The sequence below is a fragment of the Malaclemys terrapin genome, chromosome 3 (assembly GCF_027887155.1).
Source record: "Malaclemys terrapin pileata isolate rMalTer1 chromosome 3, rMalTer1.hap1, whole genome shotgun sequence".
Taxonomy (NCBI): Eukaryota; Metazoa; Chordata; order Testudines; family Emydidae; genus Malaclemys; species Malaclemys terrapin.
In genome coordinates this window covers 41,341,591-41,364,382 of record NC_071507.1, presented here as the reverse complement: position 1 = coordinate 41,364,382, position 22,792 = coordinate 41,341,591, and the positions used below count along the sequence as shown (strand labels likewise).

Below are 22,792 nucleotides of genomic sequence, written 5' to 3'. Positions count from 1 at the left end.
GCACTTCATATCTGGGATATACAAGAATGCACCTCAAAGAACAGTATTTGTGTTTCAAGTCAATATTTCACTGGTCCAAAAATATTGGAGTATAGATTAGTTGTTCCATAGATTCATAGTAAAATAGTCAACAGCAAAACAATTTAATATCTTAATATTTTTAAATACAAAAACTTTAACCTTCAGTTTTCTAAAAGCTTAGTGATATTCTCTGAACATCAAAACCTCAGTTGTAGATTTGCTATTCATGGGATAATAGTTATAGATTTTCATACAGGACATTTATTACAAAAACAAATATAGGATAGATTTCTGCTTTGCAATCATCTAATGAACCGATTATTGCTGTCTTCTGAAAGTGCTATAAGATTATTATTTCAAAAATAATATTTTGTTTTTAGTTCAAGGGTTTTTATCCATACTTAAAGCAACAGAGAAAAGCTGGTAACCTTTGTGTATTCAATATTTATGAACTACACACTGAACAGTAACATGAGATAATTACATTTTGTTTCACTTTTTAGTCATGTTACCTAAATTAAAGAAGCTTGTCATGCTCTGCAGTCTCCTCTTTCTCTTGAGCTCTAACTATAAGCACCAACTGAATAAGAGGAAGGGGAAACAAAAGGAAGAATTACTTTAAAAAAAAAAGTCTACTTTTTTAATGTAGAATGTGTCATAAAAAATAAAATGTTCTTTGAGTTTCATAAATAGTTTGATTCTATCACTCAATAAATAAAAGTCTCTAGTAATAAAATGAGATTCACAAAGAAGTGTGAATGGATTTTTTTGTATATATTGTATATGAATGAGATGAAACACAGATACATCTTGGTAACTTAAGCAAAAAGGATAAAAATCAGGAAATAATATTGCCTTGAATATTTAAAGGGACAATTACTACTTAAAAGCATAAAATCATGCTTCAGTTGGATTTTATTTTAAACAGATATTAAGTGACATTTAGCATCACATTACTTCAGTGAAATAAATGATTTCAGTATTTTCACAGCTTCTTTATGCTGTGCATTTGACAGCACTGTGTAGTTTCACTCTTTCTGCTTTACAGTTTCCTGAAGTTTCTCCTGCTTCTGTAGGTCTCCCATAGCAACAGAAAAGGCAAAAAAAAAAAGTTTTTATTTATTTATTAACAAAATAAACCACAAACATTCGCCAAGCTACTCAGGACCTGGTGACATACCCAAAGCTACTTTTACCTCATTCATTAAAAATGGACTACATTTCAGAATTGATAGTGTCCCTTTAAATCTTGGAGAAAAAGTCATGAAAAAAAATCCATGATGGTCACACATTGTTTGTTTTTAGAATAACTTTCATGGGGTAAAGTAATAGTTTGTAAAATATATTCATTTTTTTTTTATTTACAATCCAGTAAAATAAACAGCTTGAATTTCACACACACTGGAAAAAAAATGCATGAAAGAGAGTTCAAAGCTTAATTAAAATACCAGTATGTCTATGTGACATTCTATACCTTGGGGGAGAATCCTCTAACCCCCATATTCCTCATTTATATATCATCATATTGCATTTAAAACAGGCCATGTGAGGCATCAGGGGAAAGGTTATGATCTGCTGAAAGTCACTGTTCTATCGAAATATGTATATCATTAGTGTATATGAAGATATGAGAATTATGATGTATGGTAGTCACTAAAATATGTTGTGAGTCTGGGAAGCGCCCAGATACTAGCTCTACAGAGACAATACCAAGGAAAGTAACCAACGCCCAGGTGGGTGTCAAACCCTTCAACAGCAATTGTCCAGCAAGGGAGCTACAATTCAACGACTCACCTGCATAAGGCCACACCAGGCAAATTGCTTAACCTAGTCTGGGGACTCAGCAATGCCCACTAGACATGCCTAGACTTGTGTTCTCCAAGCACACAAGGACTAAGGGTATAAAACAGAACACAGGGACCCCATGCTTCGCCTTTCTCCTTCCCCCACCTATGCTGCAAGCAAAAAAAGACACTCAAAAGACTGAAGACTCCAACAGAGGATACTGGCCCAGGTTTAAGGGACAAACCTGTATATTAATGACTGCAATATCCAATGGGATGAGAAAAACTGCTGAATCTAGATGCCCAGCCTAATAGGATTGATAGTTTAGACTGCGTGCTTATATTTTCTTTTTTTTTGATAACTAACTTTGACTTTTTGCCTTATAATCACTTAAAATCTATCTTGTGTAGTCAATAAACTTCTTTTATTGTTTAACTTTACCAGTGAGTTTGCCTGAAGAGTGTGGCAAATCTGTTCCAGTTTGCAAAGGCTGGCGTATATCCACTTTCCATTGATGAAGTGGTGAACCAATTAATAAATTTGCACTGCTCATCTTGAGCAGTGCAAGACGGTATATTCCTGAGGTGCAAGGCTGGGAGAGATATGGCTGGCACCTTTGTGAATGGCTCTGGGAGCATTCATGCAATCTAGCTAGGTGTGGGGCTCCACATGCTGTTGTGCTGAGTGATCACAACGCCTGGAGGAGTTTACTGCTTGTCATTAGCAAAGCATTGTGAGAGACAGCCCAGGCTGGAGAGGTAAGGGGGCACAGTGGTCCCACAGTCCCAGGCTGCACCCAGAGATCCCGTCACAGTTTAATAATAGCTAACTAAAAATTGGCCAAGCAGTCTTGTTGCAGTGCAGCATACAGCCAAGTAAATATCCAAGTTCTTCTCAACCTTAATCTTGAGTTCCCTGAACAGGTAACATGCTAGGGACCTAGAAGAAGGCAGCATCTTGCATCATTCTCAAGCAACCACCTCTGAACATCCCAGAAGCAGTATTGCTGGCCTCTGGAGGGTACTGAGAATATAAACAACCTAAAACAAAAAGGAGGATTGGATGGATTAAAAACCAGAAAACATTTCCAAAAAAACCCTGTCATATCACCTCTTTCTATTAGCTCAAGAACCCCAATGAATTTTATAAAGAAGCTATAATACCATTCTTCACTGTCTAACTTAAGCCATGTCATCCCTCAGTATTATAAGTTGTATTACCCTGGCAACAAACACTACTGATCAAAAATAATTCATTTAATAGAAATAGGTCTTGAAAGTGAATATAAATCAAAGCTATGTATTTAACATTTATTTAAAGTAAAAAAAACTGTTCGTTACACTGTTTTGTTAAGGTTCAGATACAACTGTATAGCTACAATAATACATAGTGTTCTCTATTTTACCAGACTCCCTTAGGCTCTCTCATCACCACTATCCCTGGCCTACTATTCCGCTTCTCAGCCTTGTCAGTTCTGGACTACTGCTTGGCCCTCAGCTTGTCTGTCTCTACAATTCTATGTTTTTTTTCTTCCTCAGCCTCCCCCAGGAACTTGATCTTCCTGATGCTGAAAGTACAGAGAGAATGATACATTGAGGCCCTGACCTATGGGTTATTGGACCCCACTTCTCTCTATTACTTGCACACGTCAGAAGCTTGACCTTTGACCACTTTTCCTTTTCTGTTATCTCACTTCCTAGAGATTAAACAATTTTATTACACCTGTTACCTATTCAAAACAAATTCCACTGCTATTATAATTAAACGTATCAACCAACTGGGATGTGAGAGGCTCTTGTCTGGAATGAAATAACTGACCTATTCGCATACTGTGCCTCCTAGCCTTGTTCACCCTTGGGGGCTTCACAGCTTCCCACCACACCCTGCGTTGCAGCATGTCCTACCATACAATTTTTACTCCTGGGAAAAGTTTGAGGATCTGCCCTCTTAGCTTTGATCATTAAATCTATCCTTTCCAAGAGTGATATCAAGTCTGCTTATTGACTGCTGCCAGTGCATCCTTCTGACTTCATCCTTTTGGATTTCTCATTCAAGGGACAATTTTATTTTGATAAAGCTATGCCCATGGAATGTGCAATATTCTGTTCAGCATTTGAGAAATTTAATACAATGCTTCACTGTGCAGAGATGCAGGAAGTAGTTTACAGCAAGTAGTGCATTAGTCAGAGAACTTTTTGTTTGCGGGCAGGCCGAATTTGGATGAGTGTGTTAACCTGATGGACACCTTTCAAGCCCTTGCTTAAGAACTGGGGGTACCTCTAGTGGAGGAAAAAAAAAACAGAGGGACCTTCCAATATACTAATCTTCCTGGGGATTTAGATAGGCACACTGGCAGGTATATTGCGACTCCCTAAGGATAAGATTCAGGAGCTACTGGGCTTGATTAGGAGAGGTAGAGAGGCCTATGACAGGCGGGGCCTTGCTGGTCGAGCTGGGGCGCCCCCGTCAGTCCAGTATGTGGGTGGCCCACTCCATCGCTCAGTCGTGGGCTTTCCCGTTAAGCGGGTAATCTCTGCCCAGCGTAGGTGACCCCGTCCAGGGGCCAGGCCAAACGGGTGGTCCGTGGATTCTGAGCAGCAAAACTGTCTGTGGGATTAGCCCCCTGGTCAGGGAAAAGCAGCAAGCAGGCTGCAACCCCGGGCTGCCTCCTTTTATCTGAGTTCTCCACTACGAGCATGTGCAGCAGGGAAGAGGGGGTGTGGCCTCCTGGGCCCACAATGAGTGGTCTACCCCTGGCAGCCCAGTGCGGGGCTGGTACACCCCATCACACACCCTTCTCCTCAAGTCTGGACCAGATGGTGATCCCCCGTTACTCCCTTCCCCTCCTACCTCAGAAAAGAATTCTGCATTTGCATGGACCTGGGTGAAGTACCTCAAAATTGTAGGGTTGGAGGGCAAAGTGTCACCTCATAATCCTGGAATTAGTGTCTTTCATAGAAAGGAGCCATCTGAGGGATGCATGAACTGTAATAAGCTGGAAGTGGTTCCCAAGGAGGTAGTACCATAGTGCTTCAATGGCCCATTTCACAGCCAGTGCCTCTTTCTCAATCATTGAGTACCTGGTCTTGCGAGGGAATAACTTCTTACTCAGGTAAAGCACCAGGTGTTACTCTCTATCATGCTCTTGCAATAGGATGGCTCCCAGGCCTACTTCTGAAACATCGGTCTGAAGTATAAACCTTTTTGCAAAATCTGGGTGAAAAAGGACCAGCTCCTGACTTAATCATGCTTGCAAGGCGTTGGAAGCATACTCGCAGTCCCGGGACCATTGTAACCTCTTGGGTTGGGAATTTTTTAATCAGGTCTGTCAGAGGTGCTGTTAATGTGGCAAACTCCAGGACATCTGTAGTAGCCGGCCAGGCCTAGAAACTGTCTCATCTACCTCTTGGTCATGGGATTTGGACTGTCCTTCAGGGCTTGGACCTTATCTGCGAGTGGGCATAGCTGTCCACACCCCATCGTGTACCCCAGATATGTTAGCTCCTTTTGTCATAGGTGACATTTGGAGGGCTTGGCCGTCAACCCAGCTTCTCCAAGAGCTTGCAGCACAGTGGTGAGGTGTCTAAGATGGTCCTCCCAGTTGGTACTGTACATCACTATATCGTCAATATAGATGGCCACGTATTGCTCGTGTGGCCACCATAACTGGTCCATAAGCCTCTGAAAGGCCACACAGCCCCATGTAGCCCAAATGGCATGGTTGTCAATTGGAAGAGGCCGAATGATGTGGTGAAGGCTGTCTTCCCCCAGGATGCTGGAGTCAGAGAGATTTGCCAGTATCCTTTTGTGAGATCAAGAGTGGATATGAACTTGGTATTCCCCAACCATTCCAGTAACTCATCTACCAGTGGCATAGGGTATGCATGAAACCTGGAGATCACATTTACGTTCCAAAAATCTATGCAGAACCTCATGGACCCGTCTCGCTTGGGAACAAGGACAATAGGACTCCTCCACTCACCATGGGATTTCTCCACAACCCCCAAGGCTAGCATCAGCTCAAGTTCTTCCTTTATGATCCCCCCCATCTTCAGGGGCAACCATCAGTGATGATCCCCCACTTTCTGTCCTGGGCTGGTGGCTATGTGATGGTACACCATCTTAGTCTGCCCGGACCAGGTTGATAGAACGGTTGAGAAAGACTGGATCAGTTGTTGTAGTTGTTGCTGTCTTTCTTCATTGAGCTCCTGCCCGATGTCAATCGTTGTTGCATCAGGGAGGCTCAAGGCATCCAGCCCTAATTCCGGGTCAGTTGGGTAAAGGGCAATTAGCATGCCTTCCTGGGCTTTCAAGGCCTTTAGGAGGTTGACGTGGTACACCCGCGTCTTGTGCTGCCATCCGGGCAACCGAACCTCGTAATCTACCGGTCCCACCTTTCAGACTACTTTAAACGGTCCTTGCCATTGGAGTAGCAACAAGACACGATCACCAGGTTTGAAGGTCCGCAGACAGGCACCCTGGTTCTACCTCTGCTCCTGGGTCTGTTGTGCTTTCATTAGGTTCTCATGGGCAAACCCACCGAGCCTCTTAAGAACATAAGAAAGGTTGTACCGGGTCAGACCAGTATGTACGGTCAGCACAGTATGCTGTGTACCAGCAGTGGCCAATGCCAGGTGCCCTAGAGGGAGTGAACCTAACAGGCAATGATCAAGTGATCTCTCTCCTGCCATCCATCTCCACCCTCTGACAGACAGAGGCTAGGGAACTCTCACAGCTATAACATATAGGGAACAGACCCAGTAACCCGGGTTGCCTTCCGTACAATAGTTCAACTAGGGAGAACCCCGGGACGCTTGGGGTGCCTCCCATATCGCAAACAGCAAGGCAGGTAACAGTTTATCCCAATGTCGTGGATCATCCTCTACAAATTTACAGAGCATCAATTTCAAGGTCCCATTAACTCTCTCAACTAAGCCATCAATCTGGGGATGGTAGACAGAAGTCTTCAGAGCCCGGATGTTAAGCAGCTTGCATAGCTCTGCTATTAGTCAGGATGAAAAGTTGGCACCCCAGTCTGTCATAATCGCTTTTGGTATCCGGACTCTGGCAAACATTTCTAAGAGTTCCTTTGCTATGGTGGCTGCCGTCATTGAACACAAGGGGACTGCCTTGGGATATCGTGTTGTATAGTCTACCACCACCAGTGTGTAGCAGAACCCAGAACTACTCTTCTCTAAGGGCCCAATTAGGTCCATGCCTATCCTCTCAAATGGCACTCCTACCACTGGGAGGGGAATCAGGGGTGCCTTGGATATCCCTTTGGGACTGGTGCGCTGACACTCCAGGCAGAAAGCATAAAAATCACTTTACTTCTTTATGGATGCCAGAAAAACCCAAGGACCACCTGGCATAGGGTCTTCTCTCGCATCAGGTGTCCATCCCAGGGCACCAAGTGTGCCAGCCACAGCAAGTCCCACCAGAACTTACGTGGCATCAGCAGTTCGTGGATCACTTCTTGGTGGGTCCCTGGTCATCTGATATAGGCGCTCATTGTGGTCCTCAAAGCGGGGCCCTTGGGATGGTGTCCCTTCCTCCTCGGTTGGGGTCAATTGCTCCCATGCACGACTCAGTGTGGGGTCCTCCCTTTGCTCTCTCAGGAAGTCCCCATCTGTCACCAGCCATTCACACGGGACGTGGTCTGGAGTCCTCAGAGGGGCCCGGGGGGGGGGGGGGAAGAGGGAGCTCATCCTGTCCCTCTTCCTCCTGCTGGCCCAGGAGTCCCCTCGCTCATGAGCTTTCCTTTGTTTCCACCAGCAACCAGTTCCCCCATTCTTGCATGACCTCCCCAAACCAGTGCCAATCATGATCTAGAACTGTGAGGTATGCTAGTTTTTTTGGCCAGGTTGACCCAGCACATCTCCTCGCGCCCGCCCACCTTCAGTTTCACCTTGGTGGCAGGGTAGGGTTGTACCTCCCCATGGATGCACTGGAGGTATATAGGGGCCTCTGTCCAGTCTAGTGACTTCACCAGATTAGCCAAACCCTTGTATGGGCTGCAACCCGAGTCAATAGGATCGGCTACTAGGGTGCCATTGACCTGCATAGGGACGATCAGTTTCAGGGAGCCTCTTTGCCAGACCTGGCCATAATTACAGTCCACGAAAGAGCAGTCACGTCTGAAGTGCCCCACCTGGCCACACTCATAACATCAATCTTTCAATGCGTCTTCCTCTGAGTTCAGCGGTGCCGGCGCAATCCCACCGTCCGGAACCTCTTCCCCGCAGGGTCGCCCACAAGGTCTCCACGTAACTCCGGGGTGGGAATATTAAAGGGGGCATTAGGAGATGTCTGGGAACACAGCTAGGTATGGATGTGAGGAAAGGCAGCCAAGCTAACTGCTGGCACCTCTTTGTGATGGCTGTCCAGTGCAGGTACTCCATAAGGAAGGGATACAGGGATCAAATAAAATTGATTGATAAAGGATTTAAAGCAGGGGAGGGCAAACTATAGCCCACGGGCCAGATCCGGCCCATCAGGGCTTTCAATCCGGCTCACGGGATTGCCAGCCCCGTGGCGCAGCAGGGCTAAGACAGGCTCCCTGCCTGCCCTGGTCCACACCGCTCTCAGAAGCGGCCAGCCCCACATCCCTGCGGCCCCTGAGGGAGTGGGGGGCAGAGGGCTCCGTGCACTGCCCTAGCCTGCAGGCACTGCCCCCCGCAGCTCCCACCAGCCAGGAACAGGGAACTGCAGCCAATGGGAGCTTCAGGGGTGGTATCTGCAGGCAAGGGCAGCACCCCATCTCTAGGATCCACTGCCGGACATGCTGGCCACTTCCGGGAGTTTTTCTACCTGTGCTGGGAATCTCATCTCTCAAATGCAGTGTAGTCAAACCGCACTGAGTTCTGGGCTTCAATTTGTTAAGAAAGAGTTTTTCCATATCATGTTTTCTCAAAGGCAGAAGGGGGAGCGGTTCTGCCCTTTTTTAAAAACAAACAAAAACATTTGCATGAAAACTGAAACCTTTGTTTTATGCATTCATCTCCTCCAAATACTTACTTCCCACTTGCAATAATAATTCTATATTTGTTTATGACATCACAATAACAAATAAACTCTGACAAAAATAATGGATTATGATTTTAGGTAGGGAAGAAGTAGGCAGAGCAAATTAAGAAACAAGTATCTTGTTTTTGTCACAAAATACAGAACATTCAAGGTAGAAAAATACAGAAAATATGGGACCGAAACACAGCTTGGCCAAAAAAAGTGGCAGTGGGTATTTCTTTGAAAAGAAAAAAAAAAAAAGAAGAAAAAAGAAAAAAGAAAAACACCATAGATGGCCTGGTAACATAGCAGCACGACACTGCACTGTGATATGGGATTTTTAGGTTTGTAAAGAACCTTTAGATTGCTTCTTTAATGGTCAGTGAAAAACAGGCATGTCGTGAGATGAAACACTTTTTCCTCTGTGATAGGAAGATGACCAACTGTTTAAGTAAACAAATGCCTAATTTGGAGAGCTTTCTACTTAGGAAGCAAGTGTTATGGTACTTATAGCAGTCATTATGGGTGGAGGCGATGCATGATACTGAGCAGGGAAGTTAAGGATGCTCCACATTGGGCCAAAATTGTGGATAATAAATAGCCCCAAAATACTGACTGAATTGTGTGGAAGTAAGAAACCTGAATCTTTAGCCAGCAAAAAACAGGGGGTGGGGGGGAGGATTAAATATGAAGAACTTGTATTTGTTTTCTTATTTCTTTCTTTATTTCCACTTTTTCCTTTAATTGTTCCTTTTCCTTCAGTTAGTTAATTGCACTCAAAGCAATTCAATAATTAACTCAATTCATACTAGTTCAGAGCTAAGGATCATAAATCTGTTTGCAAACTGACACATATGGCTTGCAGGACACTCCATAAACAAGACAAGTGCATTATTGCTTTGGAAAAGGCAGCTGTTAGTCAAGCAGATTCACCACACAAAACCATTCAAGCAAATCTGATATCTAAAGCAAAATGAAAATGGGGCTTTTCTAACAGCTTAATGAAGTATTTCTGCGAGACTGTCACTGAGTCTTGTTTGGTTTGGTCAGCTGCTCCAATGGCTGCTCAGCAAAAGATTTTTTGTTTTAATTTTATTTTGAAAAGTGAGTACACACATATATTTATCTATCTAGATTTTAAAAGACAAAAAGACACCTATCCAAGGTATTAGGCGCCCTATCACCTTCATTATTTACACAATATAATTGAATCCCAGTAGCACTGGAATAATCATTCCAACTAGAACTCAGCCAGCCAGATATGTACAAAAACCCTTTTCCACCCTTTATTGTTATGGGAAGCATACCCGTAGCCGTTTCCAAACATTCTATCAAACAGATGTCCTTTACAGTATCTAGGCTATTTTGGACCAAGTTCCAGAGTCTGGAGCCCTCACAGAGAACACACTGTCAGCTGCCCTCTTTCTTTTATAATGAGAGAAGCCAAGTTCAGGAACTCCTGCTGTCTGCAGTTTGGTAGTATGACTCAGGGAAAGAAACAATCCATCAAATAGGCCAGTCCCAAGATGTATATGACCTATAAAGCCATATATAACACCACAAACTCCACCCAAAGATTAAAAGACAGCCAATATAGATCCCAGAACACTGACGTCATATGCTCCCTGCTAGATGTCCCATTCAATAAGCAAGCCACAGCATTATCCACTAGCTTCAGTCTCCGGATGGTTTTGAGGTGTAGCCTATTGAAAAGTGCTCTGCAATTGCATAATAGGGAGGTAACAAAAGTATGGATATCAGTAGCAAGGTCTGCATCCAAAAGGAAAATTCGCAATCTCCTAGACAGATAAATATGGTAAAAAGCTGACTGGATTACTTCTGTTATACGATCGTCAAACAGTTGGCGGGGCCTAAATTGTGAATCCTAGTAACTAACAGCACACATACTTCCTCAATAAAAAGAACTGATATTACCTCTGGCATTTCCACACACCTTTAAAAATAAAAATAATTTATATATTTTTAAAGAAAACCCTATTTTATAGTTATTTTATAGCAATAAACCACTTTTATTTCAATTTTTAGTGTAAGTTACCCTGAAACAGGAAAAAGTACAACGGAACTCTGATTATCTGATCTAACTGGGCCCAGGACCAGATCAGATAATCAAAAATTCTGGTAATCAGGAGAATGGGCTGAACTCTGGCTGTTAGCCCCCCAAAAGCAGCGGGGCTGACAGCCCAAGCCCTGTCACCCGGTAGGGTTAATACGGAGAGCTAGATAAGGGAGGATAAATGGCATTTTATTGTATTCTAATTATTCACATCTTCTATTAAGCACAAGTTTGTCATATCGAGATTCTGAAACCTGGTTAAAATCATTTTTTAAATAAATCAGTTAAAATTCTCAGAATAAATTTGATTTCATCCACACAACTTTATCATCTATTAAATTATACATCAATTTGAAATCAAGATGATTTTTAAACAATAAGTTAATTAAGAGCTTAATGTACTTGCCCTTAGTCCATATACCAACTTTTGTGGTTTCACAATCAGGTTTCATTATGTTCAAAAATGTTTCTCTCTCACCTGTTGCTGCATGAAAGACTCACCCAAACAAAAGGGGAAACTGACTGATAATCCATGAAAGATTATGAAATTGACTATTCTCAAAATGTTGAGAAACACATGAAGCAAACAAACTAAAACAGAGAATTTTTTCTTTCATCTCTCAATTATAATAATCGTAGATATAATTTATCAGAGCAGTGGATAAAATATTTTCACACACACATGCATATAGATTTTTAATGGTATTTTATGGCCCTGATCCAATTTCTATTAAAGTCAGAGGAAAGACTACTATCCAATTCAATGGTATTGGATCAAGTTCTTAAAGAAACACAGATGGTATTTTACTATATACACCTCTACCCCAATATAACGCTGTCCTCAGGAGCCAAAAAAATCTTACTGCGTTATAGGTGAAACCGCATTATATGGAACTTGCTTTGATCCGCCCGAGTGCGAAGGCCCCCACCCCCGGAGCGCTGCTTTTCCACGTTATATCCGAATCCATATTATATCGGGTCACGTTATATCGGGGTAGAGGTGTATCTCCATTTATTTCTAGCATATCTGCTTTATTTCTTATGTGTTGGATGTAAAGCAAGGCAACATAACGGGTTCCCTTTAACATCAGTGTGTGTGTGTGTGTATACACACACACACACACACACACACAAATAAAATTATAAGCATCTGCAAATATTTCCATTCCAAAAAGTATAATGATAAAGGGGTAAAACCTGACCTCTGCACTAAGCCAAAGGCTTTCTACTGGGTACTGGGGAGGCAAGTTTCTGACATACATTCATAGATTGCAGAACACCAGCAGAGCTGCTCAGTGACTACTAATGTAATCAGAGGACTGCAATGGCATTCTGTCCATCTAAGGTACTTATCACTATGTCATACAAGAACTTCCAGCCCACAACCCTTTTCTCCAGTTTTATTCAGTGAATTCACATAGTGGTGGAGCAACTGGGCATACTTGTCCTGCTTCTCCACCAGCCTGTCTCTGCCAATAAAATCCCCTCTATAGTGGCACAGAGAAAAATGCCATGCAACAGAGTTCTGTAGGATGATGGAGAACAGCTATTCTTTGTGGTGACTCTCTAGGGCTGGTCAGAAAGCTCTCCAAGTTGTACATCTGTCATCCAATGAAACTAAAAGACAGCATGTTTAAAACAAATAAGAGGAAGTATTTATTCACACAACACTCAGTCAACATGTGAAATTCATTGCTGGGGATGTTGTGAAGTCCAAAAGTATAACTGGATTAAAAAAGAATTAAGTTCATGGAGGATAGGTGCATCAATGGCTATGACTCAAGATAGTCAAAGATGCAACCCCATGCTTCAGGCGTCCCTAAACCGCCAACTGCTGGAAGCCGGAGCTGGACAACAGGATGGATCACTTGAAACTGCCTTGTTCTGTTCTTTCCCCGTGAAGCATCTGGCACTGGCTACTGTCAGAGACAGGACACTGGGCTAGATGGACCATTGGTCTGAACCAGTATGGCCGTTCTTATGATCCAAGACTGTGCAGAAACTAGTGCACATATACCAGTGGACAATAAAAGACTTGGCCAGTTCAGATTAAGAGGAAATAGTAGTAAGTAGTGGCAAACAGCGCCCCGAATGTCCCCTCTAGCTATAGAAATGAATAAAGGTTTATGGATAAATGAAATTGCAACTAAAAATGCAAATTCAGAGAAAAACAGTACCAAATCATAACTATATTTTGAAATATGGTCTCTGAAGTTAATAGAAAATCTGTGTGCCCACTGTGCCAAAAGACTGTTAACCATGTTTAATAGGAGAATATCTAACCCACAATATCATTACAAAACGTGCTATCCTAATTTTTACATATTTTTAATAGTGTACAATGATAAATGTGTGTACATGCTGTATATATATTTGCCTCCTGTATTTCGTGTAGATATCTTTGATAGCCCCGTAAATTTGCAGCACCATGTGATAAACAGGAGTCATGTAAATATGACTGCTTAACCTGCCCTCTGAACCCTAATCCATCATAGAATATCAGGGTTGGAAGGGACCTCAGGAGGTCATCTAGTCCAACCCCCTGCTCAAAGCAGGACCAATTCCCAACTAAATCATCCCAGCCAGGGCTTTGTCAAGCCTGACCTTAAAAACCTCTAAGGAAGGAGATTCCACCATCTCCCTAGGTAACCCAATCCAGTGCTTCACCACCCTCCTAGTGAAAAAGTTTTCCTAATATCCAACCTAAACCTCCCCAACTGCAACTTGAGACCATTACTCCTTGTTCCGTCATCTGGTACCACTGAGAACAGTCTAGATCCATCCTCTTGGGAACCCCCTTTCAGGTAGTTGAAAGCAGCTATCAAATCCTCCCTCATTCTTCTCTTCTGCAGACTAAACAATCCCAGTTCCCTCAGCCTCTCCTCATAAGTCATGTGCTCCAGCCCCCTAATCAGTTTTGTTGCGCTCCACTGGACTCTTTCCAATTTTTCCACATCCTTCTTGTAGTGTGGGGCCCAAAACTGGACACAATACTCCAGATGAGGCCTCACCAATGTCGAATAGAGGGGAACGATCACGTCCCTCGATCTGCTGGCAATGCCCCTACTTATACAGCCCAGAATGCCGTTAGCCTTCTTGGCAACAAGGGCACACTGTTGACTCATATCCAGCTTCTCGTCCACTGTAACCCCTAGGTACTTTTCTGCAGAACTGCTTCCTAGCCATTCGGTCCCTAATCTGTAACAGGACGGAAGAATCCCATGCACTAAGTGCAGGACTCTGCACTTGTCCTTGCTGAACCTCATCAGGTTTCTTTTGGCCCAATCCTCTAATTTGTCTAGGTCCCTCTGTATCCTGTCCCTACCCTCCAGCGTATCTACCACTCCTCCCAGATCATTAATGAAGATATTGAACAAAACTGGCCCCAGGACCAACCCCTGGGGCACTCTGCTTGATACCAACTGCCAACTAGACATGGAGCCATTGATCACTACCCATTGAGCCCGACGAGCTAGCCAGCTTTCTATCCACCTTATAGTCCATTCATCCAGCCCATACTTCTTTAACTTGCTGGCAAGAATACTGTGGGAGACCGTATCAAAAGCTTTGCTAAAGTCAAGGAATAACACATCCACTGCTTTCCCCTCATCCACAGAGCCAGTTATCTCCTCATAGAAGGCAGTTAGGTTAGTCAGGCATGACTTGCCCTTGGTGAATCCATGCTGACTGCTCCTAATCACTTTCCTCTCCTCTAAGTGCTTCAGAATTGATTCCTTGAGGGCCTGCTCCATGATTTTTCCAGGGACTGAGGTGAGGCTGACTGGCCTGTAGTTCCCCGGATCCTCCTTCTTCCCTTTTTTAAAGAAGGGCACTACATTAGCCTTTTTCTAGTCATCCGGGACCTCCCTAGATCACCATGAGTTTTCAAAGATAATGGCCAATGGCTCTGCAATCACATCCGCCAACTTCTTTAGCACCCTCGGAGGCAGCGCATCCGGCCCCATAGACCTGTGCTCATCCAGTTTTTCTAAATAGTCCCGAACTACTTCTTTCTCCACAGAGAGCTGGTCACCTTCTCCCCATACTGTGCTGCCCAGTGCAGCAGACACTGTTCGTGAAGACAGAGGCAAAAAAATCATTGAGTACATTAGCTTTTTCCACATCCTCTGTTACTAGGTTGCCTCCCTCATTCAGTAAGGGGCCCACGCTTTCCGTGACCTTCTTCTTGTTGCTAACATACCTGAAGAAACCCTTCTTGTTACTCTTAACATCTCTTGCTAACTGCAACTCCAAGTGTGATTTGGCCTTCCTGATTTCACTCCTGCATGCCTGAGCAATATTTTTATACTCCTCCCTGGTCATTGGTCCAATCTTCCACTTCTTGTAAGCTTCTTTTTTGCGTTTAAGGTCAGCAAGGATTTCACTGTTAAGCCAAGCTGGTCGCCTGCCATATTTACTGTTCTTTCTACACATTGGGATGGTTTGTTCCTACAACCTCAATAAGCATTCTTTATAATACAGCCAGGGCCGGCGCAACCCATTAGGCAACCTAGGCAGTCGCCTAGGGTGCTGCGATTTTGGGGGCGGCGACCGCGGCAATTTTTCGGCAGCAGGACCTTCCACTATCTCTGTGGGGGGACGGCATTTCGGGGCGGGACCTTCCGCCGCCTAGGGCGGTGGAAAAGCTGGCAGCGCTCCTGAATACAGCCAGCTCTCCTAGACTCCTTCCCCCCCCCATGTTATTCTCCTAGGGGATCCTGTCCATCAGTTCCCTGAAGGCGTCAGAGTCTACTTTTCTGAAGTTCAGGGTCCATATTTTGCTGCTCTCCTTTCTTCCTTGTGTCAGGATCCTGAACTCGACCATCTCATGTCACTGCCTCCCAGGTTCCTATCCACTTTTGCTTCCCCTACTAATTCTTCCCTGTTTGTGAGCAGCGGGTCGAGAAGAGCTCTGCCCCTAATTGGTTCCTCCAGCCCTTGCACCAGAAAATTGTCCCCTACGCTTTCCAAAAACTTCCTGGATTGTCTGTGCACTGCTGTATTGCTCTCCCAGTAGATATCAAGGTGATTGAAGTCCCCCATGAGAACCAGAGCCTGTGATCTAGTAACTTCTGTTAGTTGTCGGAAGAAAGCCTGGTCCACCTCATCCCCCTGGTCTGGTGCTCTATAGCAGATTCCCACTACGACATCACCCTTGTTGCTCACACTTCTAAACTTAATCCAGAGACTCTCAGGTTTTTTTGCAGTTTCATACTGGACCTCTGAGCAGTCATACTGATCTCTTACATATAATGCAACTCCTCCACCTTTTCTGCCCTGCCTGTCCTTCCTGAACAGTTTATACCCATCCATGACAGTACTCCAGTCATGTGAGTTATCCCACCAAGTCTCTGTTATTCCAATCACATTATAATTCCTTGACTGTGCCAGGACTTTCAGTTCTCCCAGCTTTGTTGTTTTTAGGGCTTTGCTTCAAACAGAAAAAATGTTCACTCACTTAGAGAATTTTGGATGTGTGCACTATATAAATAAAGTAAGTTTGCAAGCATGAGACTATAAAAAAATAGTACAAATAAATATTGTCATATGGACACTAGATTAAGAACTAGACTAAGATCACCAGCACAGTGCACCCAAGAGCCAAAAATCCAACCATAACTTCCAATGACTATTAAACTAAATGGAAGAGGCAACCTATTTCAATACAGAAATAAAACCCCCTCTGACCGCATACCCCTAGTTGTCACCTACCACCCAATGCTGGAACCCATACAGGGTAGCATCAAACAAATACAACTCCTCCTTGATGGTGACTCCATCCTGAAATATCCTTTCCTGAACCCTTCTTCTGTCCTCTGAACAACCGCCCAACTGCTCCAAGTTCATCATCAGAAGGAAGTTGCCCACAGACCAGGACAAACCAACACAAAGTGGCACCAGACCCTGCCAGAACAACAGATACAAAACCTGCAGACATATCTCCAGTAGGGATGTAAAATATTAAAATGGTTAACCGGTAAGCATTAGTCTTACCATTAACCCACCCTAACCATTAACCCCCAGCCCTGGGCTGGCTGGAGCAGCCCCAGCCCCAGGCCAGCTCCCTGGGCCGCAGCAGCCCCAGCCCTGGGCCAGCTGACCCTAGCCCCAGCCCCATAGGCTGGCCGGAGCGGCCCCAGCCCTGCAGGCCGGGTCGGCCTGCCGTCCAGAGCAACCCCAGCCCCAGGCCAGCTGACCCCAGCCCCAGCCCCATGGGCTGGCCGGAGCAGCCCCAAACCCGCAGGCCAGGTCGGCCTGCCGTCCAGAGCAGACCCTGACCCCAGCCCAGAGCGGCCCCAGCCTTGCAGACCAGCCCCAGCCCCTTTCCCTTTAATCAGTTAAACGATAACTGTTTAAACAATATTTACAACCCTAATCTCCACTGCTACAATGATCAACACTCCCTACAACACATCTTTCAAAATCCATGGGTCCTACACATGCTTATCACAACATATGGTATACCTCATCCATTGCACTAAATGCCCCAACAGCAACTATGTTGGTGAAAGCAGACAATCACTATGCTCTCAAATGAACTCACACATGAAAATGATAAAAAACAAAAACACCACATCACCCATTAGTGAACACTTTTCATAAAGCAATCACTCTATATTGGACAGTAGTAGAAAGAGAGAGCCTGAAACATGAGGCCTGGTATAAGAGGCCTGGTACAAGGCCTGAGGCCCGAACTAAAATAGTGTCAAGCCTTGTAGATATAAAGCAAAGTTAGCAAAACTCAGGTTGTGAGTAGAAGTCAGGCCCTGTTACAAAAGATGCCTGCTTTCAAGTTCACAGAACTTGGCAAGAACTGGGATGGCATTGCAAAAAAAAACCACCACACACACACATTCCTAAGAAGTGCTAGGCACAGGACACTCACACAAACACATTCCAGAAGGGTGGTACTATGACAGATTTTTTTTTTACCAATTCGCCTGAGGCATCAGGTGATTAGGCTGAGGCCACAGGATTTTTAGGGAGGAGATGACGAAACACATTAAGTGTTTAAGTTTTAAAGCTTTAGTAATAAAATAATAGCGGAGAGTGATGGGTACTTTTTATGTTACTTATAGGAAGGAAGAAAGCATTAGTGCCCCAACCCCAACCCACTTTTATACTTATACATGCTTTACCCGAGGCTGGCCAAGCCTGGGTGTAAGGTAAGAAGAAGAGGGGGAAGGGTGGACGGGAGTTTTGTTTTGGGCCCAGGCCGTTTGAGGTTTGCTGTTGATTTTTGAATTGCTTTAGCTTTTAGGAGGGTTTTTAAGTTTAGGGGTTTTTGGGGGGCGTTTTGTTTTACTACCTTTGTTTTTGGTGTTTTTTGTACCAGTTAAAACCGTCTTTTTGTGGGTTTTTTTAACTTTTTTAAAACACACTGGCTAGAGACTTTGTTGGGTTTTTTGGGGGGGATTTTGTGCTGGCCTTTTGTGACAGTACCAGAACACCCTGATACAAGGTTATAGTGTAAAAAACACTCCCTGAAGATGATACAAGGATACACTAACCCCCTCTTAAAAATAAGGTTACGATGACAGGGTGATGGTTGAACCAACATGTACAAGGTAAAGGGTGGTTACTAACCACCTAAATACATCAAGGGGCAATATGTAACTTGTTTGTATTGGTGTACAAAAGAAGCATCACAGAGAGTGTGTCTTTGGCCAGCCAAGAAGGGAATGGAAAGTCCCACCATTCACTGAGCTGCATTCAGTGCAACAGGCCAGCATGTGCTAGTAGAACTGTAAACACTGATCCGGGGAACTAGGACCATGCTTCGTTGACAGTAAACCTGCCCAGATACCTTCGCTACTAAACCAAGTCTTGTGGTCTGATTGAGAAGTTCGATCAGAGTCTTCTGTATGGGTTATCTGGTCAGAGCCAGTGCAGCACACAGAGAGAACACACACGCAGCTAAAGACTTACTACACTGACCTATCAGTCCTTATCCTCAAAGGAAACCTGCACAACACTTTCAAAAGATGAGCCTGGAAGTTTAAATTTATAACTTTGCTACATACCAAAAATCATGGACTGAATAGAGACACTGGATTTGTGGTTATTACCATTAGAACTAGCCCCAGCTATTTCCCCCGACCCTTTCCTTTCTTCCTATGACCGGAGGGGTGTTAAAAGGCCACATCACCTTGAATGGTCCCTTGAAATGTGTGTTAACTATTTATGCTAAAGGTTTGAATAAGGACTGGGAATGGCTGAGCCATTACAAACATTGACTCTATCTCCCCTTGTAAGTACTCTCACACTTCTTATCAAACTGTCTGTACTCGGCTAGCTTGATTATCACTTCAAAAGTTTTTTTTCTCTTAATTAATTGGCCTCTCAGAGTTGGTAAGACAACTCCCACCTGTTTATGCTCTCTGTATGTGTGTATATATATCTCCTCAATATATGTTCCATTCTATATGCATCCGAAGAAGTGGGCTGTAGTCCACGAAAGCTTATGCTCTAATAAATTTGTTAGTCTCTAAGGTGCCACAAGTACTCCTGTTCTTCTATTTATGCTAAACAATCTGTTCCATCTTGTATTTAGCCTGAGGAAGGCTATGTCTACACTACCACTAATGTTGGTATAACTTATGTTGCTTGTGACAGAGTGCTAGGCAAGAACAGCTGGGCCCGCACTCTGGTCATGGCAACTCCACTCAAACAATGCAGAATAGAGCTGATTAAACAGAGCTGTGCCTAATTGGTTGAGGAAGTAGAGCTAGAAGGTTAATTAAGCCATTAAGCAGAGGCTATAAATAGGCACAAGAAGGAAGTAGAAGAGGGGGAAAGCAGATAGCAGGAGAAGGAGAGAATTTGCTCTTCCCTGCTTGTTGCAGGAACTGGGGGCTCCCTAGGATGGTTGGAGCAGAGCCGTATATGGTATGATGGGGTGGGAACCCACGTTGTAAACAAACTACTCAAGGTGTTTGACCAGCACAAAGGTCTCTGAGCAGTTTGTGGACCAGAGCAGAGGCAGGAGCCAGGGGACCCTGTTACATTGCTCAGGGATGTGAATAAACCACCCCTCTGAGCAACATAAGCTTCACCGACAGAAGCATCAGTGTGGTCAGCATTATGTCAGTGGGAGAATGTCTCCCACCGACATAGCTGCTGCTGTTCGTTGAGGGTGGATTAATTAAGTCCTTAGAGAGGCTACACTAGATAGCTCCCAGCAGCGCAGCTACATCAGTGCAGCAGCACTGCTGAAAGATCTCTAGTATAGCCATAGCCTAAGGCTATGTCGACAATAGCACTTTTGTCAGTAAAACTTTTGTTGGTTGGGGCATGGGGGGAAAAAAAAAAAACCACACACACACACACACCCTGAGCGACATAAATTTCTCCGACAGAAGCGCCGGTGTGGACAGTACTATGTCAATAGGAGAGCTTCTCTCACCAACATAGCTACCGCTGCTCGTTGGGGGTGGATTAATTATGCCAATGGGAGAGCTCTCTCCCGTCAGCATAGAGCAGCTACACGGGACACCTTACAGTGGCGCAGCTGCAGCAGTAGAGCTGTCACGCTTAAGGTCTGTAGTGTAGACATAACTTAAGTTTCCCAAACCTGAAGAAGAGCTCTGTGTACGTTTCAAAGCTGATCTCTCTCACCATTAGAAGTTGGTCCAATAAAAGATATTACCTCACCCACCTTGTCTCTCTAATATCCTGGGACTGACAGTTACAACAACACTGCATACAAACTAAATGGAAGTAATTTTACAGCAATTTGAAAGTATAGCATAAATATCCAGTTTAAAACATTTCTTTGTTCCCAAAAATTAGCCTTAAAATTAAACTAAACACCCATTTTAAAAAATTGTGTACCTTTTCTAATGCAGATTAACTCATGTACGCCACAGGTTCGTTCTCCACCTATTTGGGAAAAATAACATTAGAAAATAGTAAATAGATATTATGAAATGTATTCTAATATTTAATGAGGTTTACAAACTGAAAAAAAGATAAAGGGGGAAAACTGAGTGTCATTTAATGAGGACATTACAAAAAAATAAAACAAAGTTCCTTTTTTCAGAGGATATTATATGTAAATAGGAAATATGAAAATTCAAATAGTTCTTTAATATTACCATTTTACTAAACATGCAATTATTCATGCATTGGATTCAATGTATTAGACTGAATATTAAATTATCCCTAAACTTTTCATGTGGAATTTACACATTGAAATCTGTGAGCTGAAGTCACCCCACACTTTTTCCTAACTATAAACCAAGTCCTCTAGTTCTGAAAAGTTGGTGAGCCAGTTGATCTGCAAATGAAGTTTCAGAAAGCCAAAGTTTTAGAACATCATGTTGACATTCTGTTGCAATGTCTAATTGATAAGTTGTACAAAACAGGTTTCATCTCCTAAGGAAAAAACCCAGAGGTTATTTGTGTCATTCCCATCACTCCAGGTTTTATCAGCTTTTTCCATTTGGTGAGGGTTTTTTTAAAAACTTTTGTTACTTTAAAGTACTTACATGGGCATAACATATATTTAATTTTTCTAGTAACAGAAAGCTTTTAGGCTGCAATTTCAGACTGTGAATGAAAACTTTAACTATTCTAAAATGTTCAAAGGGAAGCAACGAAAACATTGAAACTTGTCTAGTGTCTAGAAGCCTAAAGAAAAATAATGGCATTAGTCATTGGTGATTAGAGAGAAAGGCTTGGTTATTGGGTGAAGGGTATATATATGTATATACACACACACACACACACATATATACACACACACACACACCCCTCTACCTCGATATAACACTGTCCTCGGGAGCCAAAAAATCTTACCGCGTTATAGGTGAAACCGTGTTATATTGAACTTGCTTTGATCCAACGGAGGGCGCAACCCTGCCCCCCCAGAGCACTGCTTTACCGCATTATAGCCGAATTCATGTTATATCGGGTCGCGTTATATCGAGGTAGCAGCGTATATACACACACACACACCTCATTTTAAACAATGTTTTTATTTAAGTTTGACATCATCCAAACTCAAAACACTTAAACTCGGGGTAATACTAAGTTACAGGACACTTCTTAACCATATCTTAATGCCCATTAACAGACTGTATATTCACAATGAACTTCTTTCTGCCTCCAAAAGATAAGGAAATATACATACAATACATTAATCTCCCTCACATAATGCAAAACATTAATTAGGCCCTCAGCAAACATTTAGAGTTGACAGAAAGTACACAGGTTAAGTGTGTGGTGTGTTAAGTGTATATGGGGGAAGAGTGCATGAGACTAATTAATGTTAACTTATAAGGGAAATTAATGTGTTGTACATAGTATAGTTTCTTATATGTTGGAGACAAAATATTCCTTATGAAAATATAGAGTCTGTTCCTGTCAGTGGACAGATGCTGTGTAGACATTAAGGTATGGTAAAGATATATCCCATAACTAGGTATTTTCTTGAATTTTAGAGCTTGAGTTGAAGGGACCACTAACCTCAAGCCCTTTTAAACAAAGTTTCTGTTTATGGAATTTCCCATCTTTTTAATACAGCAAATGTAGGAGAGATGTTTTGTTTAAATTTAAAGGGGGGCAAGGCCAAAGGGTGATAAGGATGCCCCAACTTCCCCAATGGCATGAGGCTATGGAGGGAGTGGGAATGTTTGCGGTGGGGGGGACGGGGAGACAGCAGGCATAGTGAGAAGAGGACTAACTGTGTGAAGAAAGTTGCGGGGAAGGAGGGGACAAAGAAGGCCCTTCTCTATGCTTTCAACTCCAATACAATAGCTCCTGCATTCTGGAAAGCAGGGTAGAAGATCTTGTCAAGTGCTGGATTTGCTCAACTGGGCAGAAAAAGTGTTCCTCATGTATGTCTACACAGCCTGGGCCAACAGACCTGGACTAGCAGGGCTCACGCTAGAGCTCTAAAAATAG

The 22,792-nt window shown here is 43.4% G+C and overlaps 1 protein-coding gene across 3 annotated transcripts in view; it reads right to left on the bottom strand.

The window, feature by feature from the left end:
- Window positions 1-22,792, bottom strand: part of SYT14 (synaptotagmin 14) — a 169,836-nt gene that overhangs the window by 129,509 nt on the left and 17,535 nt on the right. For 2 of the 3 annotated variants that reach the window (XM_054021277.1, XM_054021279.1), the window contains exon 2: window positions 20,720-20,767. The exons of the other annotated variant lie outside the window; for it this stretch is intronic. In XM_054021277.1, the coding sequence (XP_053877252.1) occupies window positions 20,720-20,767 (48 nt within the window). The remainder of the gene's footprint in view (window positions 1-20,719; window positions 20,768-22,792) is intronic. 3 annotated transcript variants of the gene reach the window in all.